Source organism: Trachemys scripta, chromosome 11 (genome assembly GCF_013100865.1).
Source record: "Trachemys scripta elegans isolate TJP31775 chromosome 11, CAS_Tse_1.0, whole genome shotgun sequence".
Classification (NCBI taxonomy): Eukaryota; Metazoa; Chordata; order Testudines; family Emydidae; genus Trachemys; species Trachemys scripta.
This window is the reverse complement of record NC_048308.1, coordinates 47,707,172-47,731,710: the sequence shown is the minus strand read 5'-3', so window position 1 is coordinate 47,731,710 and position 24,539 is coordinate 47,707,172. Positions and strand designations below refer to the sequence as shown.

General features: G+C 40.2%; 1 protein-coding gene across 3 annotated transcripts in view; it reads left to right on the top strand.

Annotated features, from left to right (window-relative positions):
• TFPI (tissue factor pathway inhibitor) overlaps positions 1-24,539 on the top strand; it is a 49,478-nt gene continuing 24,939 nt past the window's right edge. For 2 of the 3 annotated variants that reach the window (XM_034785365.1, XM_034785362.1), the window contains exons 1-3: positions 3-354; positions 11,809-11,930; positions 20,630-20,830. In XM_034785365.1, coding sequence (XP_034641256.1) covers positions 11,813-11,930; positions 20,630-20,830 — 319 coding nt within the window. In that variant the 5' untranslated portion in view covers positions 3-354; positions 11,809-11,812. Of the gene's footprint in view, positions 355-11,808; positions 11,931-20,629; positions 20,831-24,539 lie in introns of all 3 variants that reach the window. The other variant, XM_034785366.1, reaches the window with a different exon arrangement.

Genomic DNA, 24,539 nt, shown 5'->3' with positions numbered 1-24,539 from the left:
TTTCCTCCATACTGGAAGCATGTTTCTTTTGTGGTTGGTGTTATTTAGAAAAGTTACCCTAAAATGCAGGCGAGGTCACAACACTCTAAACAGGAAGCTTCCCCACTGCTGCTGATCTCATTGAATCGTAGCCAGAATAACCCTCTTCACAATAAACAGAGGAGCAACCTCTGGCAGTGTAATCAGCAGGCTGCTACCGCTGCATTATAGCAGGATCAGATTGCATTTTTCCCATTGTATCTCCCCCACTCCCAAGTCCTATCTTCAACAAGAATTGATAGCGGAGAAGCAAGCTCAACACGCTTCAGGAATTCGCCAATTCTCTTTCAAAAACTGCGTACAGGAATTTGGTTGGTGAGTACTTTGTAAAAGCCTTTGTTTTGCAAAAGACTTTCTTTGGGGGAAGAAGGCAAGAAATTCTGTCCAAAGGATGTCAAAAGTTGGTTGGTTTTTCCTTAGCATGTGTTAGGTACTGTAGTCGGATGTCCAGATGCAAAGTCTAGTACTCAGGGATTGCAAAAAAGGTAGATTTTTGTTTCTAAAGAGACAGTGCTCTTACAATAGGAACTATTTGCTGGTAGTGAACTTGTCAGCATATGGGCATTTTGGCAAGCTCGAAGTGGCTGCTTAGAACCAAACCATCAGTGAAACATTTTATACTAATTTTGATCGGTAACCCAGAGTTTGTCATGAAATGTTTCAAGCTTTTCAAACAATGCTTGCACTCAATTGAATACAGTGGAAGCTCCAGGGAGAGAGGCAGATTTATTCAGGCAGAGTTTTGTGGTCTGTCTGCTAGACTATTTTCAAATCCTATGAGCCCATGCCTTTAGAGGCAATTACAGTTTTAAGAATCAGCAGAATGCTCTGTCTGTTGTAGCAGAATTACACAAATCTCATGTAACTATAAATCAATTTCACTCATTATTCAAATCAAAAGAATATTTTCCCTGTCTGGTCCATAGATTATTTAAACAATGAACAAGGTAATGACTGTTGTCATACTGAATGAAAAAATAGAACAAGCAACAAAAAATGATTTGTGCAATATTCTACTTCGGATCAGCATGAACTTGAGCTTCTTTTATGATAACTCTAATGAAAGCACAATGATATTTAACTGGATTTAAAAACAAGGGACAAAATCTAAATAACTACACGCTAGATTTAGTATAGGGAGTATAAGAGAAGAAGGATACATAGCACTAATGTTCAGTGGGGGAAAAATGGACAAAGGAGAAAATGATGGGGGAGGGGGAACGGTGGGAACAGAGATATGAAAAACATCAGTGTGACTCAGTTCTCTAAATTAGTCATGGAAGTACTTCAGGCAAAATGTAAAATAAACCGTCCTTCCTGAAAGTCTTATGGACAGATGTGAAGACAGGAAGTTCAGCTGTTGAATAGATAGGAACAATAAGGGCATGCTTTCTGAATTGCCAAGAACTAGCACCTAACAATGTTATGGAACAAAGCATGGAGGTCACCACAAAACCGAATTTTATGTCTTAGGGTCATTAAACTAATGAAACAAATGTAAAGATTTCAAAGGAGTCATTTTAACCTGTTAAGGGGGGGGATCATTGTTTATCCCTAATGGCATCACTTGACATTTCCATGTAATATTTCATCTTAAAGTAGACATAATAAGCTTTCAAATGGTGTGTGTGTGTGTGTGTGTGTGTATGTGTGTGTGTGTAACGAGGGTATATTAAGTCGACCAAATTGGTGATGCCTGCTCCCTGCCTAGAATGAAATGTGAAAAGCAAACCTGGCAACAATGAATTAATTTTTTAAAATCCTTTAGATTTGGTAATCTAAAGCAATCAGTATCTTTCAGAAACTTTGTATTGAAATTCTGTAAACCTTATCAGTGTATGTAGATGGCCTGATCCTAAATTGGTTAGTGTAAACTTCCAAATCTACTTTTAAGTCAATGAGCTATGTCCACTTGCACAAGCTGAAGATTTGACCTGAAGAGTTTTGTCTCAGTGTGTGGGCAGAAGACTTTCCATAAAATTGGCTTCAGACCCTTCTGCTAAAATCCTTCTCAAGCTCCTATGTTTCTGAAATATTGCTAGTATTCTAAAAGTTCTTAACACGATTCTTAACACAATCTGGCAGCTATTTATGTTAATCTTTTATGTTTACTAGTGCAGAGTCCGGGCGGAGGGGAAGTTGGGGACAGATCCTCAGCATTGCTCCATTGAAAGTCCATGCAAAAATCCAGGAAAAAATAACATTACCCCCAAAGACATCAAGTTCTTTCATGTAAAGATGCTAAGTCCTTAAGCAGTACTGGGTAGTCTGGCATGGACAATAGGGAGATGATAATTGTCCTATCTATGCAAACACTCTTTAACATCAGCTTGTTGGGGAGAACCTGATAGCAAAATCTGCTCAAATGGAACCTCCACAAATATAGTTGAACTGAGAATGATCTCCATTCTATGGGTCCTTGAGCCATTCTACAATGGGTACATTATTTTCTGTTAAATTTTATAGAATGATTCAAAACCAGAAAAAAATATCATTTTCTATTGATTCCTTCAGGCCCACAAGGCCCTATTGTCAGCTGCAGTCAAGGATTAGCCAGCTGAAGACTTGGCCTTGTGTCATAACACAGAGTCTTGATCCTAGTGGTGGTCTTAGTACTTGCCCAGTGCTGTTTAGGTGCCCCATGAAAGAAGAATCTCTTTACAGTTGCACTTCTCCTTAACACATGCAGTGTACCTACATACCACAGGCCTGGAGTTGGTTCAAGGCCTGTAAGATATTGGGGGACATTTTATAATTGGCACACAGTTTACAGTCCAGTAATTGTTGCTTCATATCAAATCAGAAAGACCAGTCAATCTTCTGAGGTGAACATGAAACAGAAAAATTGGACATTTTACCCAGCAGACATTCTTCCTTCATACTTTAGATTCAGAAATAAATTCTGGTGTGTGCTTTTTTTATTGTTGTTGGTATTATCATGTCAAAAGCAAAACTTCTGACTGCTTTCTGAAACATATATATCATGGTTTGTTTAGACTTATCTTGTTTCAATCACTTTTTATTTTTTAGAGGGAGAAGAAACAGATGTGTGAGAAACAGCATTTCAACATTCAAATATTAATTGAGTGCAAACAGAAACCACTGTCTATTCCTAGCTTTTCCAAATCAAGCTACATTCAGTAAATATTTGTCTTGTAGGGATACTGTCAGATTAAAAATGATAGGCCTGGTTTTCTTCTTCCTTACAGCAGTGTCAATGAGAAAAACATGGTGCTATCATTTGTTAAAAAGTACTGCGTGGATCAAAATACCTTTTCTACCACAGGGCAAAACCCTGCTTTGGTTAGTTCAGTGATGAGAATGGGGACATAGTCCAGTTTGGGATCCTACTGATTAGAGTAAATGTGGGGAAATTATATATATTTTTAAGTACAGTGAATTATCCAAAGGGACTAGTGGACTAAATTAAGTCAGAATTGCTATAATCTTATCTAGTTAGATATTTTTTCCTTAATTTAAACTGTACTAAATACAACCTAAGACTACGCACAAAATCTCATAACCTATGTCATACTGTTCCTGAATTTACTATATCTTTTGCATTTTTCCGCTCTTCCATTTCCTATGCTATCAGTTTGAATAAGTCACTTTCATGGTCACTGAAATGTCACTTGATGCTTTTTTCTAATGCTGTCAGTTGCTAATATATGAACCCACCTTTTGTTTGTCTTTCCATTTAGTCAGACAGAAGAAAATGTTTGCTGCTAAACTCTAGTTACTATAGAAATTAGTGCAGAACAGGCTGCAAAGCAAAATAAGTATATTCAAAAGGTCTAACACTGCGGGTCATGAAAAACGTATTCCTGAAAAGTGGTCAGAAAACACAAAAAAGTTTGTGTTGTGTTTTTTTTTTTCAGCAAAATCCCTACAAACGTGGAGAAAGTTTTGTGCTATTTCTAGCCATTACAAGGATATAAAGGGACAAATCCCAGGTTAAGTCTCCTTTGTGCCACTCCAGCTATAGGACTTACAGCTCCTCTATAGTTGGGGATTCCCATCATAAAGGAATTCACAGTTAGGATTCCTGTCATAAGGAAGTTCCCATTTGGCTTGCAGCTGCCTCTATACCACTCACTTTCCCCCACCTTCAGGTCATGGACCAGGCATAGGTATTATTCACGAGTATGTGTTACGTAGGTTATCACTAATCAGTGTTGAAAAGGCCTATATACCACCCTGAACCATCAGATAACCTTATGCCACAGAAAACCCCATTTTAGGAAAGGTCTAGAAAGTTTTAAAGTTTATTGGGACTACAGTTTGTAACCCTCCAACCGTAAAGTCAAATGCAACAGTTACCATTAGTTCCACTGTAGAGAGCTCAGAGGGAGCTCTAGAAGTAACCTATCCTATCTTCTGGCACAGCTTTAAAGTCAGTCCTCTTGGGACTTACTAGAGGGAATGGTCCCACTGGAGAATTGGAGTCTCCTTTTTCCAGTAGTAAAATGCTCCTTTTTCTAACTCTATGGGCCAATAAGATCTTGAGTTTAAATTCCTGATATTCTGATGTAAAGAAAAGCTGTCACCGATGCATGATTGAATCATTCCTGTCCTGAAGTCAATGGGACCACATGTGGAGTGAGATGCTACTCTGGTGGAGTGAGGATACCTGAATCTGGCCAAGTATGATCAGGGGTTGGGGGAAGTAAATGGAGAGAGCACTAACACACACTCTTCATGCCAAGTCCATCCCCTCTTGTCTCCTGCATGCAATTGGCAAAAATTGTACATGCCCCAGCTGCTTCTGATCCCCAGAGCAGAAGGTCACACATACTACATTTTGAATTGTGCTTTATTGTATATATCACCTTAAAAATAATAATTCCACTTGAATCTTAAATCTTAAGGCCTCCATTGAACATTAAGCAAGCATTTGTAAAACTTTTGGTTTTGTAGAGATACATTTTTTTGTTAAGCAGCAGTTGAATTTGATATTGGATTTTGTTTTTCTTTTAATTTAATATGAGACATTCCTAAACTGCAAAAAGAGCCTCAGATGGTAAGCGTTAGAACCTTCACCCATTCCTCCCAAGGTGACACAATATACTAGGAATGTTTGACTGTAGGGGAATTTAGTAAGAAGATAAAGGGCATTCTGTATTGACTTGTTCTTGAGAATAAGGCAGATGTGCAATTATAAAGGCTGAATTTCCTCTTGGGAAACTACCCAAACATTGGCAATCCCGTAAGGGCTACTTTCAATAAAATACTCTTTTCAAAGGGGTGAGGGGAGATGGGAACAGGACTGCAACTGTCTCATTGAGATTTTTTGTCCCTTGTGCAAATGCAGTAATTCCTTCTTAGACTCCCCCAACTGAATATCTTGTTGTTATATAGTTTCGGTTGCACAAGTTGCTATTACAAAGGGTCATTTTCAAATGCTAATTACTTGGTCAAATGTTTCCCTTTTTGGCTTAATACACAGCATGTTTGTTCTCAGCCTTGGATGAAAGCTTTTTGGGGGTTTTGAAGGATTGAGCAAAAACTGGTTAAGCAATTTTTGAGAACTAAAAGATATATATTTCCTATCCCTGGAATAGGCAACCAGAATTCTAGATTTAAACCTGAGGGATTGGAATCCATAAGTCCCACTATATAGGGAGGGTTCAGGTGCAAACTTGGGACTGATCCAAGGTCCACCTGAGTTTTGGATTAGGCCTACATTATCTTGAGAAGCAGTATGGAGGGCTCCATACACATGGGAAGTGGGGCATTAAATAATATGTAGGGGCTCTTCAGGGACTGAAAGTACTCAGAAATCTTTCTCATTCCAAATTCTCTTCAAAACACAAAAGTGAGGCATGCTACAAAATGTCTCGGAATATCTACTTCTGATGAACTCATGAAAGACTGGGGAATTCTAAAATCTAGTTGATTGGATATTGATTTTACTTCTTTACCCAGCCCAAATGATGTCAGGCATTCTCTTTATTCACTGAAAAATATTTATTCTCCACTCCCTCTTGAAATAATTGCTGACTTAGAATATGTCTCGCTCTATATATATAATAATCCTGGTTATGGATTTAAAAATTTTACTAATGTAAACCACAAACTGCAATTCAGACTTAACTCAGCTACTGAATGTAATATTATATTTCTAGCAGTTTAGGATGCCTTGTACAGAGCTCTTTATTTAAACAATGTGGTCTAGGCCTTTGACCAAATAGTGGATTATAAATGTGATACACTAAAACTGCTTCTCTAGCTTCGGATAAAAAAAGACCTTCTCCTAAACTTGGATCACAAACCTACACAAGCAAAGAAAGACACTGGTAAGACAAGTGCATCATAAGATGCATCCACATCCTAAAGACAACGGATGCAGTAGGGAAACCTCAAAAGGCACATTTTGCCACCCTTACTCATTCTGAGTCATATCATAGTCACTGTGGGTAAGGGTGGCAGAATTTGACCCCAAACCGGACCTTTTAGAGGTAGGTACTAAAAGGAATCAGTTGGTCATATTTCTTCTTTAACTGATTTTGTGGGTTTGTGTCACTATCTTGATGCTATATTATTTGCATATAAACTCTTATTTTATTTTATTTTATTTTATTTGGACATGTATTGTTCTTATGCATCTCATAGAATTACACGGGGAATTAGATCCATACGGAGAAGCTTAAGCAAATCCAGGGCAGTCCTCCTGAACTCCTCCTCAGAGTCTATTTGTTTGTTTTTCATGCACTATGTGAATGTCACTCAAGATGGAAATGGATCCTTTGCCCTTCTTGGATGATTAGAAACTGGAGACTGTCTAAGCCCTTTGGTGGCAGGAGAGCACGAATACTTCCCAAAGGAAGCACATGCTGCTGGCAACTCTTTAATATGTCCTGGTCTAGATCTCAAAAGGCAAGAGTGCCTGGCAGCAAGCATTTCAGCTAACGCTCTCACATAGTATTTTGAGAAAGCAGTGGCCAGGCAACACTTAATAAACAGCTTTTTTTTTTTTTTTTTTTAATTCTAATCATCAAGCAGGCCAGGCTGTGACATGGAAACAGCATTCATCTCAGTGTCAGTGGCCTTTGGTCAGTGATTTCCTGAGGCCACTGAGCAGGCCAGATATCAACTGCTGATGTCAGCAACATGAATCATGAGTTGCTGCTTTCTTGATTACAATACCTGGAAGGAGTGGAAGGAATATCTTGAAATGTCTCCGCTTTTTTATTTCAGAGAGAGAGAGCACAAAGGGAAATTGCTAGGCAACCGATCAGTCTCTCCAACAGCCCATAGCTGCAGAGTTCCACGGGCCTTTATCCTGGCACCTCTTGTGTTCAATGTTTACTTTTATTAATATAGTGCCAAAAATGTGCTGGATGCCTGACAGGCTAATTAAGCACTTAAATTGCCTAGAAGTGCTTACAGTCTAATTTTGGACATGATACAGTGAGTTATAGCAGCAAACAGTGAGAATAACGGAATGGAGAACAAAGGTTACACTCATAAGATCACACGGTTATTTAGGTTTGTTAACTGAATGTCTTAACAGTCCCACAAAATATACATAATATTATAAAATATGGGTGTGTACATGTATCTATCTACATACAGATATGATATGTACTCTGAAAACCACCTGCTTTTTATAGTTTTTATCTGGAAGGATTGAATTGAGGTGAAGATGGGAGTGTGGTGCTAGTTATGAACAATTAGAGCCACTATTCAGTGTGTTCAGTAGGAAACATATAACCAGGAGGTAAGGGTCTGTGTAAACAGGAAATAAAGACAGTCTTGAATTCACCTAAAGCACAGTGTGTTGTGTCTCTATAATCTCTATTGGGAGGGTGTGAGACTGGAGAAGTTGGTAAAACAGGATGGATGGAGAGAACTGGTAGAGCAGAAACAGACACAGGCAAGAGGAAGGACTTTGTAACAGACAAAGGATAAAGGGGCAAAACACCTAGCTTGTTTTAAGACTGGGCTTGATAAATTTATGGAGGGGATGGTATGATGAGATTGCCTACAAGGGCTATGTGGACCATCCACAACTGCTATTAGCTAGCATCTTGAACAGCCGGAGATGGGACACTATAGAGGGAGGACACTGAGTTACTACAGAGAATTCTTTCCCAGGTGTCTGGATGATGAGTCTTGCCCAGATGCTTAAGGTCTAACTGATCGCCATGTTTGGGTCAGGAAGGAATTTTCCCCCATGCCAGATTGGCAGAGACCCTGGGAGGTTTTTCACCTTCCTCTGCACCATGAGGCATCGGTTACTTGAACTAGAGTAAAGGGTGGATTCTCTGAAAGATGAAGTCTTTAAATCAAGATTAGAGGATTTCAGTAACTCAGCCAGAGGTTATGGGCCTACTACAGGAGTGGGTGGGTGAGGTTCTGTGGCCTGCAATGTGCACAAGGTCAGACTAATATGATCGTAACAGTCCCTTCTGGCCTTAAAGTCTATGAGTCTATAAAGGCAAGTCAGAAATAGTAATGCAGATGACAGGGTGAGGTAAGACATGCAAGTAACAGAAAATCAGTCAGTAGTTGTTGGTGAAATCCACAGAACTTCTTTTTGGAGAAAGTGCAGGAGATTCGTAGCAAGTCTACAAACTAGCAAGAAATTCCTCTAGTATGGAGGCAGTGGGAGAACTTCCCATGGATCATTCAACTCTGGATGGAACATACTGACCATTATAATGATGTGGGCCATTATAATAGTGCTAGCAATGCTACTATTTAGGGACAGGAAGGAAAGAATAATATTTATCTAATGAAAATAGCAGTTGGAGTATGGGAAGGTATAATATTCTTACTTAGTGTCCAACCCTGAAATCCGTTTTTCCCATGAGTGAGCCAACTGAAGCTAAAGTGACTACTTGCATAAGTGACAACTGGGCAGAGGAACATAAAACACTACCTTTGTGAAAAGTACCATGGAATCTCTCTTGACAACATGTGGGGAGAACTTCAGTTTCATTGCTTTTTTGTATGATTTTTCAGAATTATTTTATTAATTAAAAATCAGTTTGCCTCCTCCAAAGACCAGTTATTAAATCTTGAGCAGAAATTAACCATTTCCAAATCTGGTTCTAGAATTACAATCTAATCATATGCTGAGGTTTAATACAAAATATCATGTTATCTAACACAACATGGGTTTTGACTTCTTGAAAACTTGCCAAAATATAATATGGATGGATTATTTTCAATGGCAGGGGTAAGAGCTGAAATGAAGCATATGAAACAACTGAAAGGCAAATGTGTTTCTTTGTTTAGTTTGGCAGAAAAATATAATGGAGCCATGAAAGACTTTAACAATGTAGTTTTTCTTCTGTTAAAACAATTCCCTCAATCCCAAAATCTCATTTCTTATAGAAAACATTGAATGACGATATACCTCAGCATCACTAGCCACATGAAATATTAAACTTTCAGTGGGAAAATCTTTTAAAGCCCTACTGGATCCAGATTGAATTTTGGATGACTCATGCTTTACAAATTACTTCTAATACTCATTGTATGCTCTGTTTTTTCACTAGATTTTTGTTTTCAGAATTTCATCTCTGCTTTTGTTTACATATAAAGGCCACAGATTGGAATTAAACTGAATAAACAGAAGGAAAAAATTATCAGGGGAGGAATGATAGTCTTGTCATTAAGGCACTGACTGGGGACTGAAGGTCAGGGTTCAGTTTCTGGCTCTGCCATGATTTCTGTGTGGTCACGGCAAATAAACTAATCTCTATGGGCCAGATCCTCAAAGGTATTTAGACTCCTAACTTTTGAGGATCTGGGCTCATATGCCTCTGTTCTCCATCTGCAAAGTGGTGGTGATAATTCCCTGCTTCCGAAGGCTGTTGTGAGAAAAAAAATTGTTAATGTTTGTGGGTTGCTCAAGTACTATAGTGATGAGAACATCTAATTTTCTGGGCAGATAGAAATGATAGATGTAGATTACAGCTAGTCATGCTTTCCTTTTTCTAGTGAACTAAAAGTTTGGCCCAGAGTCTGACTCAGACACAATTCCTCTCATAAATCCATGTTCAAATAACCAAAGAAAATGATGCCTCCCATGTCTCTGATGTAACAGGCTCAGCCAGGAAGGATTGAGATAATAGGCCCGTTCTTCTTCTGTGTCTGAGTTTACAAGAAGTATTGGGAGAGAGGTTGTCAGGTTGTGTGAGAATCCTGCTGGGGCTTAGGTGCAAATTAAAGAGCTGAGCAACTTGGCAGCATTGGGACGTAGGTGGTTTTTCACATGCCAATCAGAGAAAATTTAGATGCCAAGAGACTTTCCTGGAAGAAATGTAGGCAACTAGGGAATTTAAGCATCTACAGGATTAGGCAGCATCTGAGCAGGCTTTTGAGGATATCGGTAGGATTACCAATCCTCCAGGATTGGCCTGGAGTCTCCAGGAATTAAAGATTAATTTTTAATTAAATATTATCATGTGATGAAATCTTCAGGAACACATCCAACCAAAATTGGCAAGACTAGATCTCAGTGATGACTATATATGTTGGACCTAGGGACCTAAAGCAGAAGTTAGGCCCCTAAGTCCCATGATGTATCTAGCCCTAAAGCACAGCAATGATGTTGACTACCTTTGTAAAGCACTGTATTTAGATATCATTAGGTGAGATAATCTCTGGGTGCATAATGGAGGGGCGAGGATCAAATGTAGTCCTTGCATTTACTTGAGAGCTTGCCTGCAATGAAGAAAAGTGCATGCTCTATTCTTCTAAAGGGTGTTGCAATGCGGATAATACCTCTCTGCATTGGGGAATTGATGGGTACACAATTTTTCTCAGTGATCTCATTGTCCACTTAATATTTTGGAACAATTAAGATAACTTTGATTAGTGTGAAGGTGTTTTGTTTCTGTAAAACAAAACAAATGTAGGCACTAAACGTCAGATTTTCAAAAAGTGGCCTCTAGATGTGCATGCACACCCCTGCATTCTTTATCACTCATACATACAAATAACATTTTTGCTTGCAGAATTCTATATTCTGTATTCAAATGATTGTGAGCTCAGAGCTGTGTACACAAAATTAGAAACTGCGTTGAGATCCTTTGAAAAATTTTGCCCTAAACTTATTAGTCGTTACTAAGAAACTAAATACTAGAAAAGGAGCTTTAGTAGCTTGTGGTGATAAATTATATGAATGACTTTTCTCAAAATATATAGGGACAAATTCTCTGCTGGCATAACACTATTTTCTTCAGTGGAATTTTACCAGCAGAAAATATGGCCAATGAAAATAAGTTCATCACATTTTGTTTTAAAAAAATATATATATGTATAGATATATATATTTTCAAATAGAATCCTAGCTGTTGTGCAATCAATTTAGTTGATCACTTGTACAACATAAATCTTCTTTAAGGAGTTGAACTGAAGTTGGCTTTGGAAACTGAAATGCTGCATCTAAAGAAATCCATGCTCTGGGATCTGATTTAAATTGTATCTTAAAATAAACATAACTGCTTGGTGACTCTTAATTGTGTTTCTAATCTGCGCTGAGGATGGGATCTCAGAATCAGAGAGCTGAAACCTGAGCCCTTGCAGAGCACGGCTGAGAATCTAGGCCTATGTTTTCTTTACACATACATCTCTCTCTCTCTCCCTCTTACATGTATATCCACATGAGCTACAGTGTACTTAGTCATATACGTACAAGTGTATTATACTGTTCAAAACCTTGTGGATCAGGATTTATTTTTTTCATATTCTTTTGAACAACGTTGTTTCTCAGGAAACTTTATTAACTATTTATTGTATTTGTATGTTATTCAGAAAGATGAAAGAAATGAAGAGAGACTGTTCCTTAGTTACTACCTTACTCCTGTTGTTGGGCTGTATCCCATGGCATGTGACTGCAGACTCAAAAAATGGAGAAGAAGACCAGGACATCCCAGGTAAGAGTTTACAAGTTTAACCCTTTCGCCATCTGAAATTGCATGAAGCAAGAATCATGGACCTTAACCTTCACCACTAAAGTCTAGGGGGCTTTCCTATTGAACTCAGTGGAAGCAGAACTGGACCTTATCTGAGCAAAGAGCAGTCCTAATAATGTATTGGACTGTAGCCCTTGCAGTGAGATACTAAGAACGTGGCATAAAAATGACAGAACTTATGAAGTATTGTGTGTGTGTGTGTGTGTGTATAAACCAGTTACGAAGCTCTTTCCAAGCTACAGCTTCTGGACTGTCTCTCAACCCTTTTGAAACAATTCCAAACAAACCCCATGCCAGCTGCTAACATCACTCTGTAAGAGCTATACTGTGAATGTGTCCTATGCAATTGGGCAGGGAGTAAGGATTGCTCCTTGCATGTTTGGGGAATAGGTGGAATCATGGCTGGACTCTCCACATGTACCAGGGGATGGAATATGATGGGTTTGGTAGGGGGTGAGGATACACCACTCTCCTTCCCTCCACAAAACAGGAGCTCACATAATTGCTCTTCTTTTCAAGAGTTGTTCCTCTGATGGTGCAATTAAAGACTGCCCCTTACCCAGGCACACCAGTTTTTTTTCCAGGCATGCCCATTTTAAATACATAGTTACTACATGTGCACAGGCAAGTGTATTAACTGCATGTGACATTAGCTTCATGTGCAAAACTTAGAGGCCACATTTTAAAAATTTTGGTGCATTTTTCAAAAAGTAATAGGTCTTTTTCTCTAAGCCATTCAGAACACAGCATGACAACATCAACACAGGGCAAATCCTGGCCTATGGTGCCGTGACAATAATGGGCATATAAACGCATCTGTAAGTAGGCATTCACACCAGATTACCTAATTCTCAACAGGTTGGGCCCAATGCAGAATGGTGTAAAGAGTAGCTCCATAGCTACTCAGTGGACAGATGGTTCAAGGCTGTTTAGGGGACTAGGAGCTCTCTTAAATGGACTCCCTTCCAGGTGGGCCTCTTTGCATCCTGCCTCTCTGCCGTGGGAAGAGAGAGAGGCAGGATCTTGACCCTCAAATTGTTGAGTCCTTCAAAGAACATAGAGTATGGGTCTTGTAATAAATGCTTTCTCTGCCTCTCTCATAGTTACCCTGGTGGCTTGATACCTCCCCCAGCTGGCAGCTCAAATTTAGAGAGATCAACTGGGTGTCCAGTTTAAGGGAAGCTTGTATATATCAACCAGAGACACCCATGCCTCTTCTTCCTTGCCCCCCACTGTCCATAACCACAGAGCAGGGATAACATTGAGTATACACAGTATCTCATAGATAATATCCCTAAAGGCTAGTGGGAATGGAGTCTTAGAACAGGAGGTGACCGCCACTGATTGACTGGGAGGATATCAGAATAGGATTAGCACTCTATAGACTCAGGATGGGCTTCATACTCTAGCATCAGGGAGGGAGTATCTGGCCCAGGATGAACAGTCATCACCCACACCAGTGTTCATGAGATAAAAGTATTAATTCTGTGTAGTCATCAGCTACAATAGAGTCAGTGTAGTCGGATTTTATTCCAATCAGTGTCACCAAATTTGAAAATAATATCCTAGCTCTGCACCAAATAAATTCCCTCCTTTCATAATCAGGTTCGATCATTCTGGAGAAATTTGCCCTTACATTTACCTCTCAGCCTTGAAGCCCATAAATAAACTTCCTTTTTTGCAAAAGCTGACATGACCTTGCATAGCATGCAACCTTTCTATGCTGTACAGTACAAACATTTTCTTTTGACAAACTCATTGCTTCCTAGTAGCTTGTGAAACTCTTATTTCTTGTTACAATTTCAACAGCCTTGATAAATTGTCGCACAGACCATTTCAATTTCTAGTTCAATTATTAAACTAAAAAGCCTGTAGACTAAGCTTCACAATCCTTTTGGGGAGTGTGGGGGAAGGGTCATGAAAAACAAAGCACAGTGCTTACAGATTACTACTTGTTTTTGCTTTTAAGCACAAAGGAAAACTCAAACCCCTTCTCGAGTCTGTGATTCTTTCACAACCAATAACTTGAGAACCAGTCATGAACTCGTTATGTTGAGCATTCCCACATCTTGGATCCAGATTCCAAATCAAAGAAATGTTAGTTTTTGAAACCACGTCCTCTTGCATCTAGTAAGGACTCCATAGCACTTTTTGCAAAAGGAGGGCTGCTATCTGATGTTCTCACCAAATTCCTATTCTATAATTAGGTTTTTCCTACCTAAAATTCCTCCTGCAATTTTCTTAGATGTGGAGTGAAATCCTGGACCCATTGTAGTCAATAGCAAAACTCTTATTGACTTTATTCAGGGCAGAATTTCACTTATGGTGTTTACTTCCTGTCCTAAGCAGTTGTAGAGTGGTGCTGAATGCTGCTAAACAGCTCCCATGTGTCACTCCAGAAATCCACCGTAGGTTCTATTTCTGTGGTGGATAAAGTGGTTCTTAAACCCAAAGAACATGTAAAATCATGCTCTGGGATCCTTTTGAATAAAAGTATCAAAACCCCCATGTTGTTTAAATTACCGCAGTTTGGAAACTGTAAGCTCAGCAGGATAGAGAGTGTTCCAATATGTTCTGCATGGTGCTGAGAACAGTGTGAGTGCTCAAATAATAAATAATTACAAGAATAAGGGTATCAAAAAGTTACAGAAAATGCCAACCTGTTACATAACTGTTTCTATGTTGCGTAAAGTGTCCCATGATACCACTTGTGGCTGGGTGCCCTTTATTTGATCTGAAGTTTCAAACGAATGAGTCACTGACATTCAAATGTACTTTTTATTATGACGTGAAAGTTTATCAAGAATTAATGTGACAGTCTGAGGATTCAGATATACTGGTAGGAAAAGCTCTTAGCAGTGTGTGGGTGGTAAGTCGTCAAATGAAACTGACAGAGAGAGAGAAAAAGGCCTTGGCTACACTTACCCGCTAGTTCGACAGCTGGAAATCGAACTTCTGGGTTCGACTTATCGCGTCTAGTCTGGACGCGATAAGTCGAACCCGGAAGTGCTCGCCGTCGACTGCGGTACTCCAGCTCGCCGAGAGGAGTACCGCGGAGTCGACGGGGGAGCCTGCCTGCCGCGTGTGGACCAAGGTAAGTTCGAACTAATTCGAACTAAGGTACTTCGAACTTCAGCTACGTTATTCACGTAGCTGAAGTTGCGTACCTTAGTTCGAATTAGGGGGGTAGTGTAGACCTGGCCAAAGAAACCCCTTTTTCATCAATGACAAGCTGCTTAGTATTGATAATACTTATCAAAGAAAAGAGGCATTTATGAGAAAGCTTATAATGACGACAGCATATCTTTACTAATAAGAATAACTACTGAAAGAGTTATAACTACTGAAAGATGCCTGGGGTGGAGTGAAATAAGTAACCTCAGTAAACAGAAGAGAAAGCACTGCACATGCAAGCTCTAAAATATTCCTGTGTAAAGTCTTTCTAATGCAGATGACTGGATCTCTAGGTTTTATTTTCAGAGCTGAGTTAAAGTGTAGTTCTGCTCTGAAAAGTAAGTTTGTAACAATGCCATTATGGATCTTATAGTTATTGTCTCCATGACTTCGGTATGATGGTTGTTGGTTTTTTAACCATTAGCCCTGAATAGTCAACTCAAAATCTAAAAGTCAAGCTGGGCTTTTTGGGTATGTCTACCCAGAAAAAAAAGTGCGGTTTTCAACTATGTTGACAAGCTTTATCAATATTTCTTGTCTGTTCACATAAACCTGGGTTTTACATGCCTCAAGCTACACCATGACCTACTAACAGAATTATAAAGATGTTATATTAGGTCTCTGTCATAACACTCTGATGAAACTGTTGATAAATACAGACTTTTTAAATGGTAGCCACTGTACATGGACCCTATACCCAAAAGCTCAGCTGTAAGCATTCCTTAAAGCAATGTTTCTGAGAAATTGGATCAAATTCTGAACTCTAGTGCATCAAACAGAATATTCCTGGGTTGGGGGTATATATACCTCTGGGATGACTTTTCAGACTTTTCTTCTCAAGCTCTATCGGGCTGGCATATTATATGGATGCTTAATTTATTTTTTTCCTAAGATTAGTCCTCAAGGAAAGATGTTTCTCTTGAAGTTTCATCAGCCTTCACTAAGGTGTAAATTCTAGGCACACCACCAGAATGTAGGGACCAAAATGCAGCAGAATCAGTGTAGGGAGCAGAAGAGTATGTATGGAGGCAGAACTGCAGCACCTGTAATCAACAGAGCAGTGCCAGGCAAATGCCTTACCCCATAAGTGTGAAATGGGTAAAGGTGGATCTATGCCTATACAGATCCACCAGCCAAACTCTCATCCATTTTAGAACTCTTCATTATTGCTGGGAAAATAAAGCTAATTCCAAATCAACTAAAGGAGATGAGAGCTGTTGAGTTTAAAACAATGAGAAACAGCTCTAGTAATGCTCCAGAGACTGGTGGGATGGTTCCAATCTTCTGAATCCCACAGAAAACCCTTTTTCATACAGTTTATTTATTTGGCCTTTGTACAAAAAGGGAGAATTTGGCCTTTTGTGACTTCAATGGTGCACATTTTCTTGAGTCTCTATATTGCTACTATAATTCTTAAGAAAATAAATGTGTCCACAGCTTGAGACAGTGTAGAACAGGGCACGTACAAAACGCACATTTGCAGTCCTACAACAATGTTACAACAGTAGTTCCAGTGTCATTCCTATTGTAAACAGAGGAAAGGCTTTGGGAAGTAAGTAACACAATCATTTGTTTCTGTGGCTTTGATTGGAAAATAGCTAGTTGCTGAGACAGATGATTCTTCTCATTCATTGAGCAGCAAACCTCCTCTTAGATAGTAATTTGTTTGTCCTCATCGTATGGTTCTATGATTAAATTTACTATAAATTTATAATTTGGCTTAATAAGATGGAGACAGTATCATATTATATAGATGTGACAACGTGTAGAATGCTAAATGTGTTGATGTAGCCATGTGTCTGGACCGCTTGAGTCTGGGAAGCACAAAAGGTTTTTATGCCCTCTTTTCGTGCCCCACTGATCTAGATTGATTTGGGCCAGTGACGCAGTTTATTTTAGAGTCTTGAGTTTTCATGGGTATTCTGAGAAGAAAGGATCACTAACACTTTGATATGATACCCTCTATCTAAGAATCTCAGCACACACTTCAACCAGTATGAATTGACCCTCACAACACCAGTTTGAGGTAGGTAAATATCTGGACTTGGCTGGAAACTGAGAATCCCATTTTGTGGGAAGTTCCAAAATTTCAACAACAATAAAATTGGTTGCAGAATAGAATGAAAAATGAAATTGAGACATTTCCTGTGATATGGGAATTCCAAAATTGCCTTTTCAAAAGGACTAAATGACAGAGTTGAACAAGGAACTGAGGTTCCCTGGGCATCTAGGCTGCCCCGTAGCAAGGATGTTTGGAAGCCCTGACTGTGAGGTGGCCCACCTGGCAGAGACCTGGAAATCTCCGGAACCCTGACTCTTCTGCAGCCCGCCTGGCCTGCTGCTTGGACATGGGAAGCCTAGGAGACCAAACTGCCTAGGAGCCACAGATCTGTGAGGTTCAGGCAAGTTGGCAGCAAACCAGACATGTTTTCATCAGAAACCTGCCTGACAAGCAGGATTCCATTGAAAACCTACCTAGTTTCCATCAGAATTTTGACAGAATCATTCCTATGGATTTCAGTGAATCAGCATTTTATGATGGAAAAACCTATAAATATCCTATAGCTGAGGAAACTGAGATACAGACCTTTAGAGACAATTTTCAAGTGGAAGTGACTAAAATTAGGCACTTAGATCCAGATTTTGTTGCCTAGCTACCTGTTTTAGGAACATAAAATCTGATTGTGTCCTTTACAGTCTCTCGTGTTCTCATAATAGCAGACATTAATTTTTAAATGGTTCATTTAAAGGCCATGAAGTTATGATATTAATAGTAGTGGAAATTAGTCCTCACCCTGCAATTTATATAGTTCCATTTAAGTGAATAGAGTCTCAGCTATGTAAATCAGCATAAATCTGGCCTTTGGGGTTTTTTTGATTAGGCCATTTTTGCAAATTAAAAAACAAATATCAGAGAACAGGCACAGGTTGGCCAACAGCAATGCAGAGTTTTTACCATCGTGTCTTTAGCCTGACTTGGAGGGACCAGAAGTGATTGGGGCAGGTCAGTGTTTTAGAGGGACTGGAGTGACCAGACCACATTAGCTTCTTAACTGAGACTGGGCACTCAGATTCCAATTGTGATGTGATGTTGGTTCCTGTCCCCTTTCTCTCTCGCCTTGTCCCTGGGCCATTGCATGGGTATACTTGTGCGCAGACTTAAGAGAGCTCAATGCTTTAATTGGCACAAGGAGAATAACATACCCCCTCACTCTGACTAATTTTGGTGAGGAAAATCTTGCACTACCATATTCTATTTTGTGTGTGTTCTATGGATAAGTGGAAGGTTTCAGTTTGAAATGCTGTCAATCTGACTTTCAATAAAAATACACGCATACACCTCTAAAACTTTTACAACCCTAGGAGGGGAAAAAAGGGTGCACAGTATAATGTAAACAGTGAAAGAGCTTCATCCACAGGGGTACTTAATGGAGTCTTCAACTACAGTGCTGTCTTTACATCCCCATACAGTCTCAGCAGTACAGTCTAGCTAACAAGATTTCTACTATCAAGTACTATCAAGCTATATTGCATATTAAAAGGCATAGATTTCAGCTTTTCAACTCAAGTCAATTTACTTTAATCTAAATATTCTAAAGTTGTGCACACCTTAATGATTTTACAGATCTACTTCATAATAAAGTTAAAAAAACAGGAGTTGCAATGAATAGGTTTATGACTTAGTAGTGAGTGTTATTTAATAGAATGGTGCTGCCCTCTGGAGTACCATTCTGGTTTTGTTTGTTCAAAGGCTGCCCTCTATTTCAGTGCTCAAGTTTCCTACTCATTCTAGCCCATTTCCAGCAGCATTTGTCTAGTGTATGGCATCATCCTAATGATTTAATAGCATTAACACCTAAGAGACCTAAAGAGAAACAACTACAAAGGCTCAACCGTGCCCAATATTTTTTGGGTGGAAGAGAAGAGGGGGAGAGTGGGAGGAGCCCTCTCCCTACCTTGCACCCTCTGCACAGGGGCTGGTTGCTGTCCATTGGGTGACATAGGTACTGCTCCCTGCTAGTGCCCTGTGAGTGCTAGTTACCTGGTAGGGTGGTTGGATAGCAGATTTGAGTTCCCCAGGCATTGAACAAAGTGCACACTTCACTCTTTGGGTTACGCTGTGACTCTTTCACAGAAACCAGAATTCTTCCTGCAGGTCCCAAGAAGTACACATTGTAGCAGATGCTCGTTCACCTTTTCATCCGTAGCTGAGGAGAAATTTTGCCTAAGTCCCAGTGTAATGCAGTAAAAAAACAAAACAAACCTCTAGTTTATAAGCTTCAATCTAGCCCCAAATGTCTACTTCCTCTGAGAGGCAGGTATTTTTTACTCAAATGGCAGGGAAAAAGGTGGTTAAATCCAAGGGTCATCTAAAGGGAACTAGGTGGTTTAAATACAATGGGTCAGGAAATGGATGTTCTATTCTGGAAAAAAAAAGTGAGATTTCAATTTATTTTCAAATTGAGATGAAAAGACCCCCCCCCACACACACACACACACACCAAAATTTAAAAATGCAAAACAAAATTCCAAAAAGATTTTCATTTGGGGTCAATTGAAATAATTTTTGATTTTCATCATTTTTCTTTCTTTTTACTTTTGAAATTTATTTTATTTTATATACTAAACAAAAAGTCAAAGGAACACCATTGAAACTTACCATTTAGAAAATAGTAAAACAATAGTGAAACAACCTTTTGGGACAATTTCAGAATAGCTTTTCCAGTTGTGTTCAAAATAAAATTTCATCAAAATCTATGTAATTTGACAAAAAGATTGGTTCAATCAAAAAAATATTTTGATTGAAAACTGTTTTGATGGCAGTTTTTCAACTGTCTAGTTGTAGATGTCTAGTCTTAAACCTGTATGCAGACTATAACACAAGAACTATGGTCATCCAATTAAATTAATAGGCAGCAAATTTAAAACAAACAAAAAGAAGTACTTATTCACAAAACACACTCATTGCCAGGGATGTTGTGAAGGCCAAAATTATTATGGGGTTCAAAAAAAGAACTAGATAAATTCATGAAGTATTGGTCCATCAGTAGCTATTAATTCATTCCCTCTGAAATATCTGGCACCAGCCACTGTCAGAAGACAGGATACTGAGCTAGACGGACCATTGGTCTGACCCACTGTGGTCCTTCTTATGTTCTAAAATTTGAGCTGTTTTGATAGGATATAGAAATCCCTCACCAATCAGAGTTCCGGTCCTAGAACTGGGGTTCTGATATAGATGATCTTATTTTTTATAAGCATATATTAAAGCTGTACAAAACATCAAGGGCTAAATATTGTGCCATGCCTTTCAAAGAGTGCAGGAGCAAGGGCAAGGGACAGAGCAAAGGTAAAATGGTCTCGGGGTCAAATCTCTAATCTGGGCCAATGTTTAAATCTCTAATCCCATTGAAGATATATTGCTAAATTCCCAAACTAACTGTAAAACATTTAGTATCATACTACCTTTCTCTCCACCATCATAGGTGCTGCTTTACCACCACTGAAGCTAGGAAATTCAATCTGTGCTTTTAAGGCAGATGGCGGTGCGTGTAAAGCAATATATACAAGGTATTACTTCAACATTCAAACCCGCCAATGTGAGATGTTTGAATACGGTGGATGCCATGGCAATGAGAACAACTTCATAACACTAGAAGAATGCCAGGAGATGTGCGTGGTTTCAGGTCAGTATCCTTTCTCCTGTCCTCTTGCATGTCCTTTATATTCATATGGTGTCTTATATCTAGATTGTGAGTTCTTAGGGGCAGGGGCCGTCTCTTGTTTATGTTTCCCAGAAAAATGGGGCCTTCTGCCTGTAGGGGATATCTCAATAATAATAATAATTAATAATAATCACAATAATACTGTTATAACTGGGGTCACCAGGTGATGCTGCTACATAGTCATCCAAATTCTTTTTCAAGGAGTATGTCTATAGGTGTGGTGTCCCAGGGTGTGATTACAGCTCAAGCAGATGTACCCAAACTAGCTGTAATCTAGCTAAACTCTGGTTCTGGAGCAGTGAAGCTGCAGCAGCACACGTGCTTTGGTGCAGGCTAGCAATTATGCAGGGTTCCAGGTGGGTTTATACAGTGCGCACTGCCACAACTTCACTGCTCTGGGACCTGAGATAGCTAGAATAAAGCTAGTTTGGGTATGCCTATTCAAGCTGTTATTACACCCTGTGATTGCAGTGTAGAGACACGTAGGCTGGGTCTACACTACTCGCCTGAATCGGTGGGTAGAAATCGACCTCTCGGGGATCTTCCTACACTGAGAAGACAATCTGCAAGACCTCAGACATTTGCTACAGTTACTTGGCAAAGGGGCAGAAATAATCATTAATAATGCTCACAAATAATATCCTTAATCATTGTTTCTCTGTAATGCCTGTAATTGCTCAGTTTTACAGTCCGAATGAGGCTTTGTCAGCTAACTGGTAGAAACAAAATAATGGGATGCATACCAAGATACACAGTTAAAAATGGCTTGATTTTTTTTTTGTAAGAACTGAGCACCTAAACCTCCTGCTCACTTCCAAAGGGCCTGTAGGTGTCCACACCTTTACAGATTATACCGTAAATTCAGCATAATTAGGAAAATTCCTCATATGGCATATTAAAACCTCATATCAATCACAGAAGTCATTTTGATGTGAAAGTGATATATCCCCTGTTTATCTCTCATAGATGTCAGCAATTTGTGGTTGGGAAGTATCGCTTTGTCTGAACTTGATACTGAAACTGGATATTGTATAAGGAGGATCTACTACAGAAATGTTTGGGTACAGTTAGATGCATTTTGTAATAAGGCTAGATCACCTTTATTATAGTTATAGCAACTTAAATTGAGTATTTCAAAAGCAAAACTTATATGAAAAAGACCTTTGAGAAAACAATGACAGATTACTATTCTGTAGAAGAGTTGATAATGACATTTTATGTAGAATATGAGCTTCAGTATTTAGGGAACACCACACTTTCTGTTAAATAATAATCATAAAGTGCTTAGGGCTCCATCCTTGTGAAATCAGCCTTCAGGACTATTCTCCTACAGAAGTGCTACAGTCATAGAATCATAGAAGAGTAGGGTTGGAAGAGACCTCAGGAGGTCATCTAGTCCAACCGCCAGCTCAAGGCAGGACCAATCCCAGCAAGGGCTTTGTCAAGCCGGGCCTTAAAAACCTCTAAGGACGGAGATTTCACCACTTCCCTAGGTAGCCCATTCCAGTGCTTCACCACCCTCCTAGTGAAATAGTTTTTCCTAATATCGAACCTAGACCTCCCCCACTGCAACTTGAGACTCTTGCTCCTTGTTCTGTCATCTGGTACCACTAGAACAGTCTAGCTCTATCCTCTTTGGAACTCCCCTTCAGGTAGTTGAAGGCTGCTATCAAATCCCCCTTCACTCTTCTCTTCTGCAGACTAAATAAGCCCAGTTCCCTCAGCCTCTCCTCATAAATCATGTGTCCCAGTCCCCTAATTTGCTGGACTCTCTCAAATTTGTCCACATCCTTTCTGTAGTGAGGGGCCCAAAACTGGACACAATATTCCAGATGTGGCCTCACCAGTGCCGAGTGAGGGATGCTCTTAAATCAGAAAGCTACTGTCCCCTCATGAATGTGACAAATTCACATTTTATGGACTCATCACATCGCTAGGCATGCTCTTCCAGGTTCCTTTGGATACCAAATATGGATTTTGATTTCGTGGGAGACAGATGGAAGGTGTCGTGTAGATTCAGGAGGGAGCCAGAAAGGGGTTGGGAGGAAGGTTGTGAAGTGCAGGAGGAGCAGTGGGTTGAAACTGAAAGGGCAGAAGTCTCTGGGGTGTGTGTGTGAAAATAGCCTGAAGAATTCCAGTAATTTTCAGTACTGTAAAAAAGTTTTTTTGTTTTTTTGCACTCAGATTCATACAAATGATGTACGAATCCATTAAGATTCAAGGACTCATCTAATCCTGTGTCCTCAACAGAAATTTCTTTTCAGTCACAAACCCTCTGTTGCCCAATTGCAAAATATGATATTAAATAGTAATGGGCCCAGGAGACCCACGGACATAAGGGATTAAGTTATTCCTAGGCTGAGCAATACACAGATCACTTGAGATAGATTCATAACTAAGCTGTCTTGACTTTTTGAGAAGCAATCTGAGGACCCTTCTGATAGGTTTCTGTGCAAACGTCAGTAAGTGTCATTCTGTTTGTCCTCACCATGTTCAAAGCATGCCCCTGTAACAGGCCTCCTCATAGCTCTGGAAATATGCTGATGTACTCTAGGCATCAGGCCAGAATTGCAGGATAAAAATTGACCTCCTGGGAACAGTATGTATCATCTTTATGCTTGGCAAATTTTTGTATATCATAAAATATTTAATTCTGGAAAATCATTTGGAAACTAGTTTACAATAAGAATTCAAAAGACCCTTTCCTGCTGTTCTGACCCAGAGATGCTGCAGCTTTAAGACGACGCAGTTCACAGCATTGTGCTGTGTCTGTGTTACACGCTAGATGCAAAGGGCAATCTGTTTTCCTCTATCATGTCTATCAATTTGGAGTCTGTCACTAAGGCCTGACCCAAAGCCAGGCGAGGCTCCAGGCACCAGCGTAGCAAGTGTGTGCCTGTGGCGGCAAGCCACGGTGGGCGGCCTGCCGGTCACTGTGAGGGTGGCAGGCAGGCGGCAGGCAGGCAGCTTTCAGCAGCATGCCTGCGGGAGGTCCACCGGTCCCGCGGCTTCAGCGGCAATTCGGCGGTGGGGACGCTGATGGTGCAGCACTGGCGGACCTCCCACAGGCATGCCGCCGAATCCACGTGACCAGCGGACCTCCCGCAGGCATGTCGCTGAAAGCCGCCTGACTGCCGTGCTTGGGGCAGCAAAAAACAGAGCCACCCCTGCCCAAAGCCCAGTGAAGTCAATGGGAGTCTTTCCCTTGATTTCTGTGGGCTCTAGATGACATCTTAAATGTGTCTCAGGGGAGTCCCAGAAAAAAATTTGTGTCCATATAAAAAACTGCCAAGAGCAGGGGTGGGCAAACTCCAGCCTGGGGCCGCATCTGGCCCTCAGACATTTTAATCTGGCCCTTGAGCACCCGCCGGGGAGTAGGGTCCAGGGCTTGCCCCACTCTGGCGCTTCAGTAGGGGAGCGGGATCGGGGAACCACGACTAATGGGAGCTATAGGGGCAGCGTCTGCGGACAGGGCAGCATACAGAACTGCCTGGCCGCACCTCTGCGTAGGAGCTGGAGGGGGAACATGCCACTCTTCTGGGAGCTGTTTGAGATAAGTGTCACTCGGAGCTGCACCCCTGACCCCCTCCCATGCCCCAACCCCCTGCCCCAGCCGTGATCCCCCTCCTGCCCTCTGAATGCCTTGATCCTAGCCCGGAGCACCCTCCTG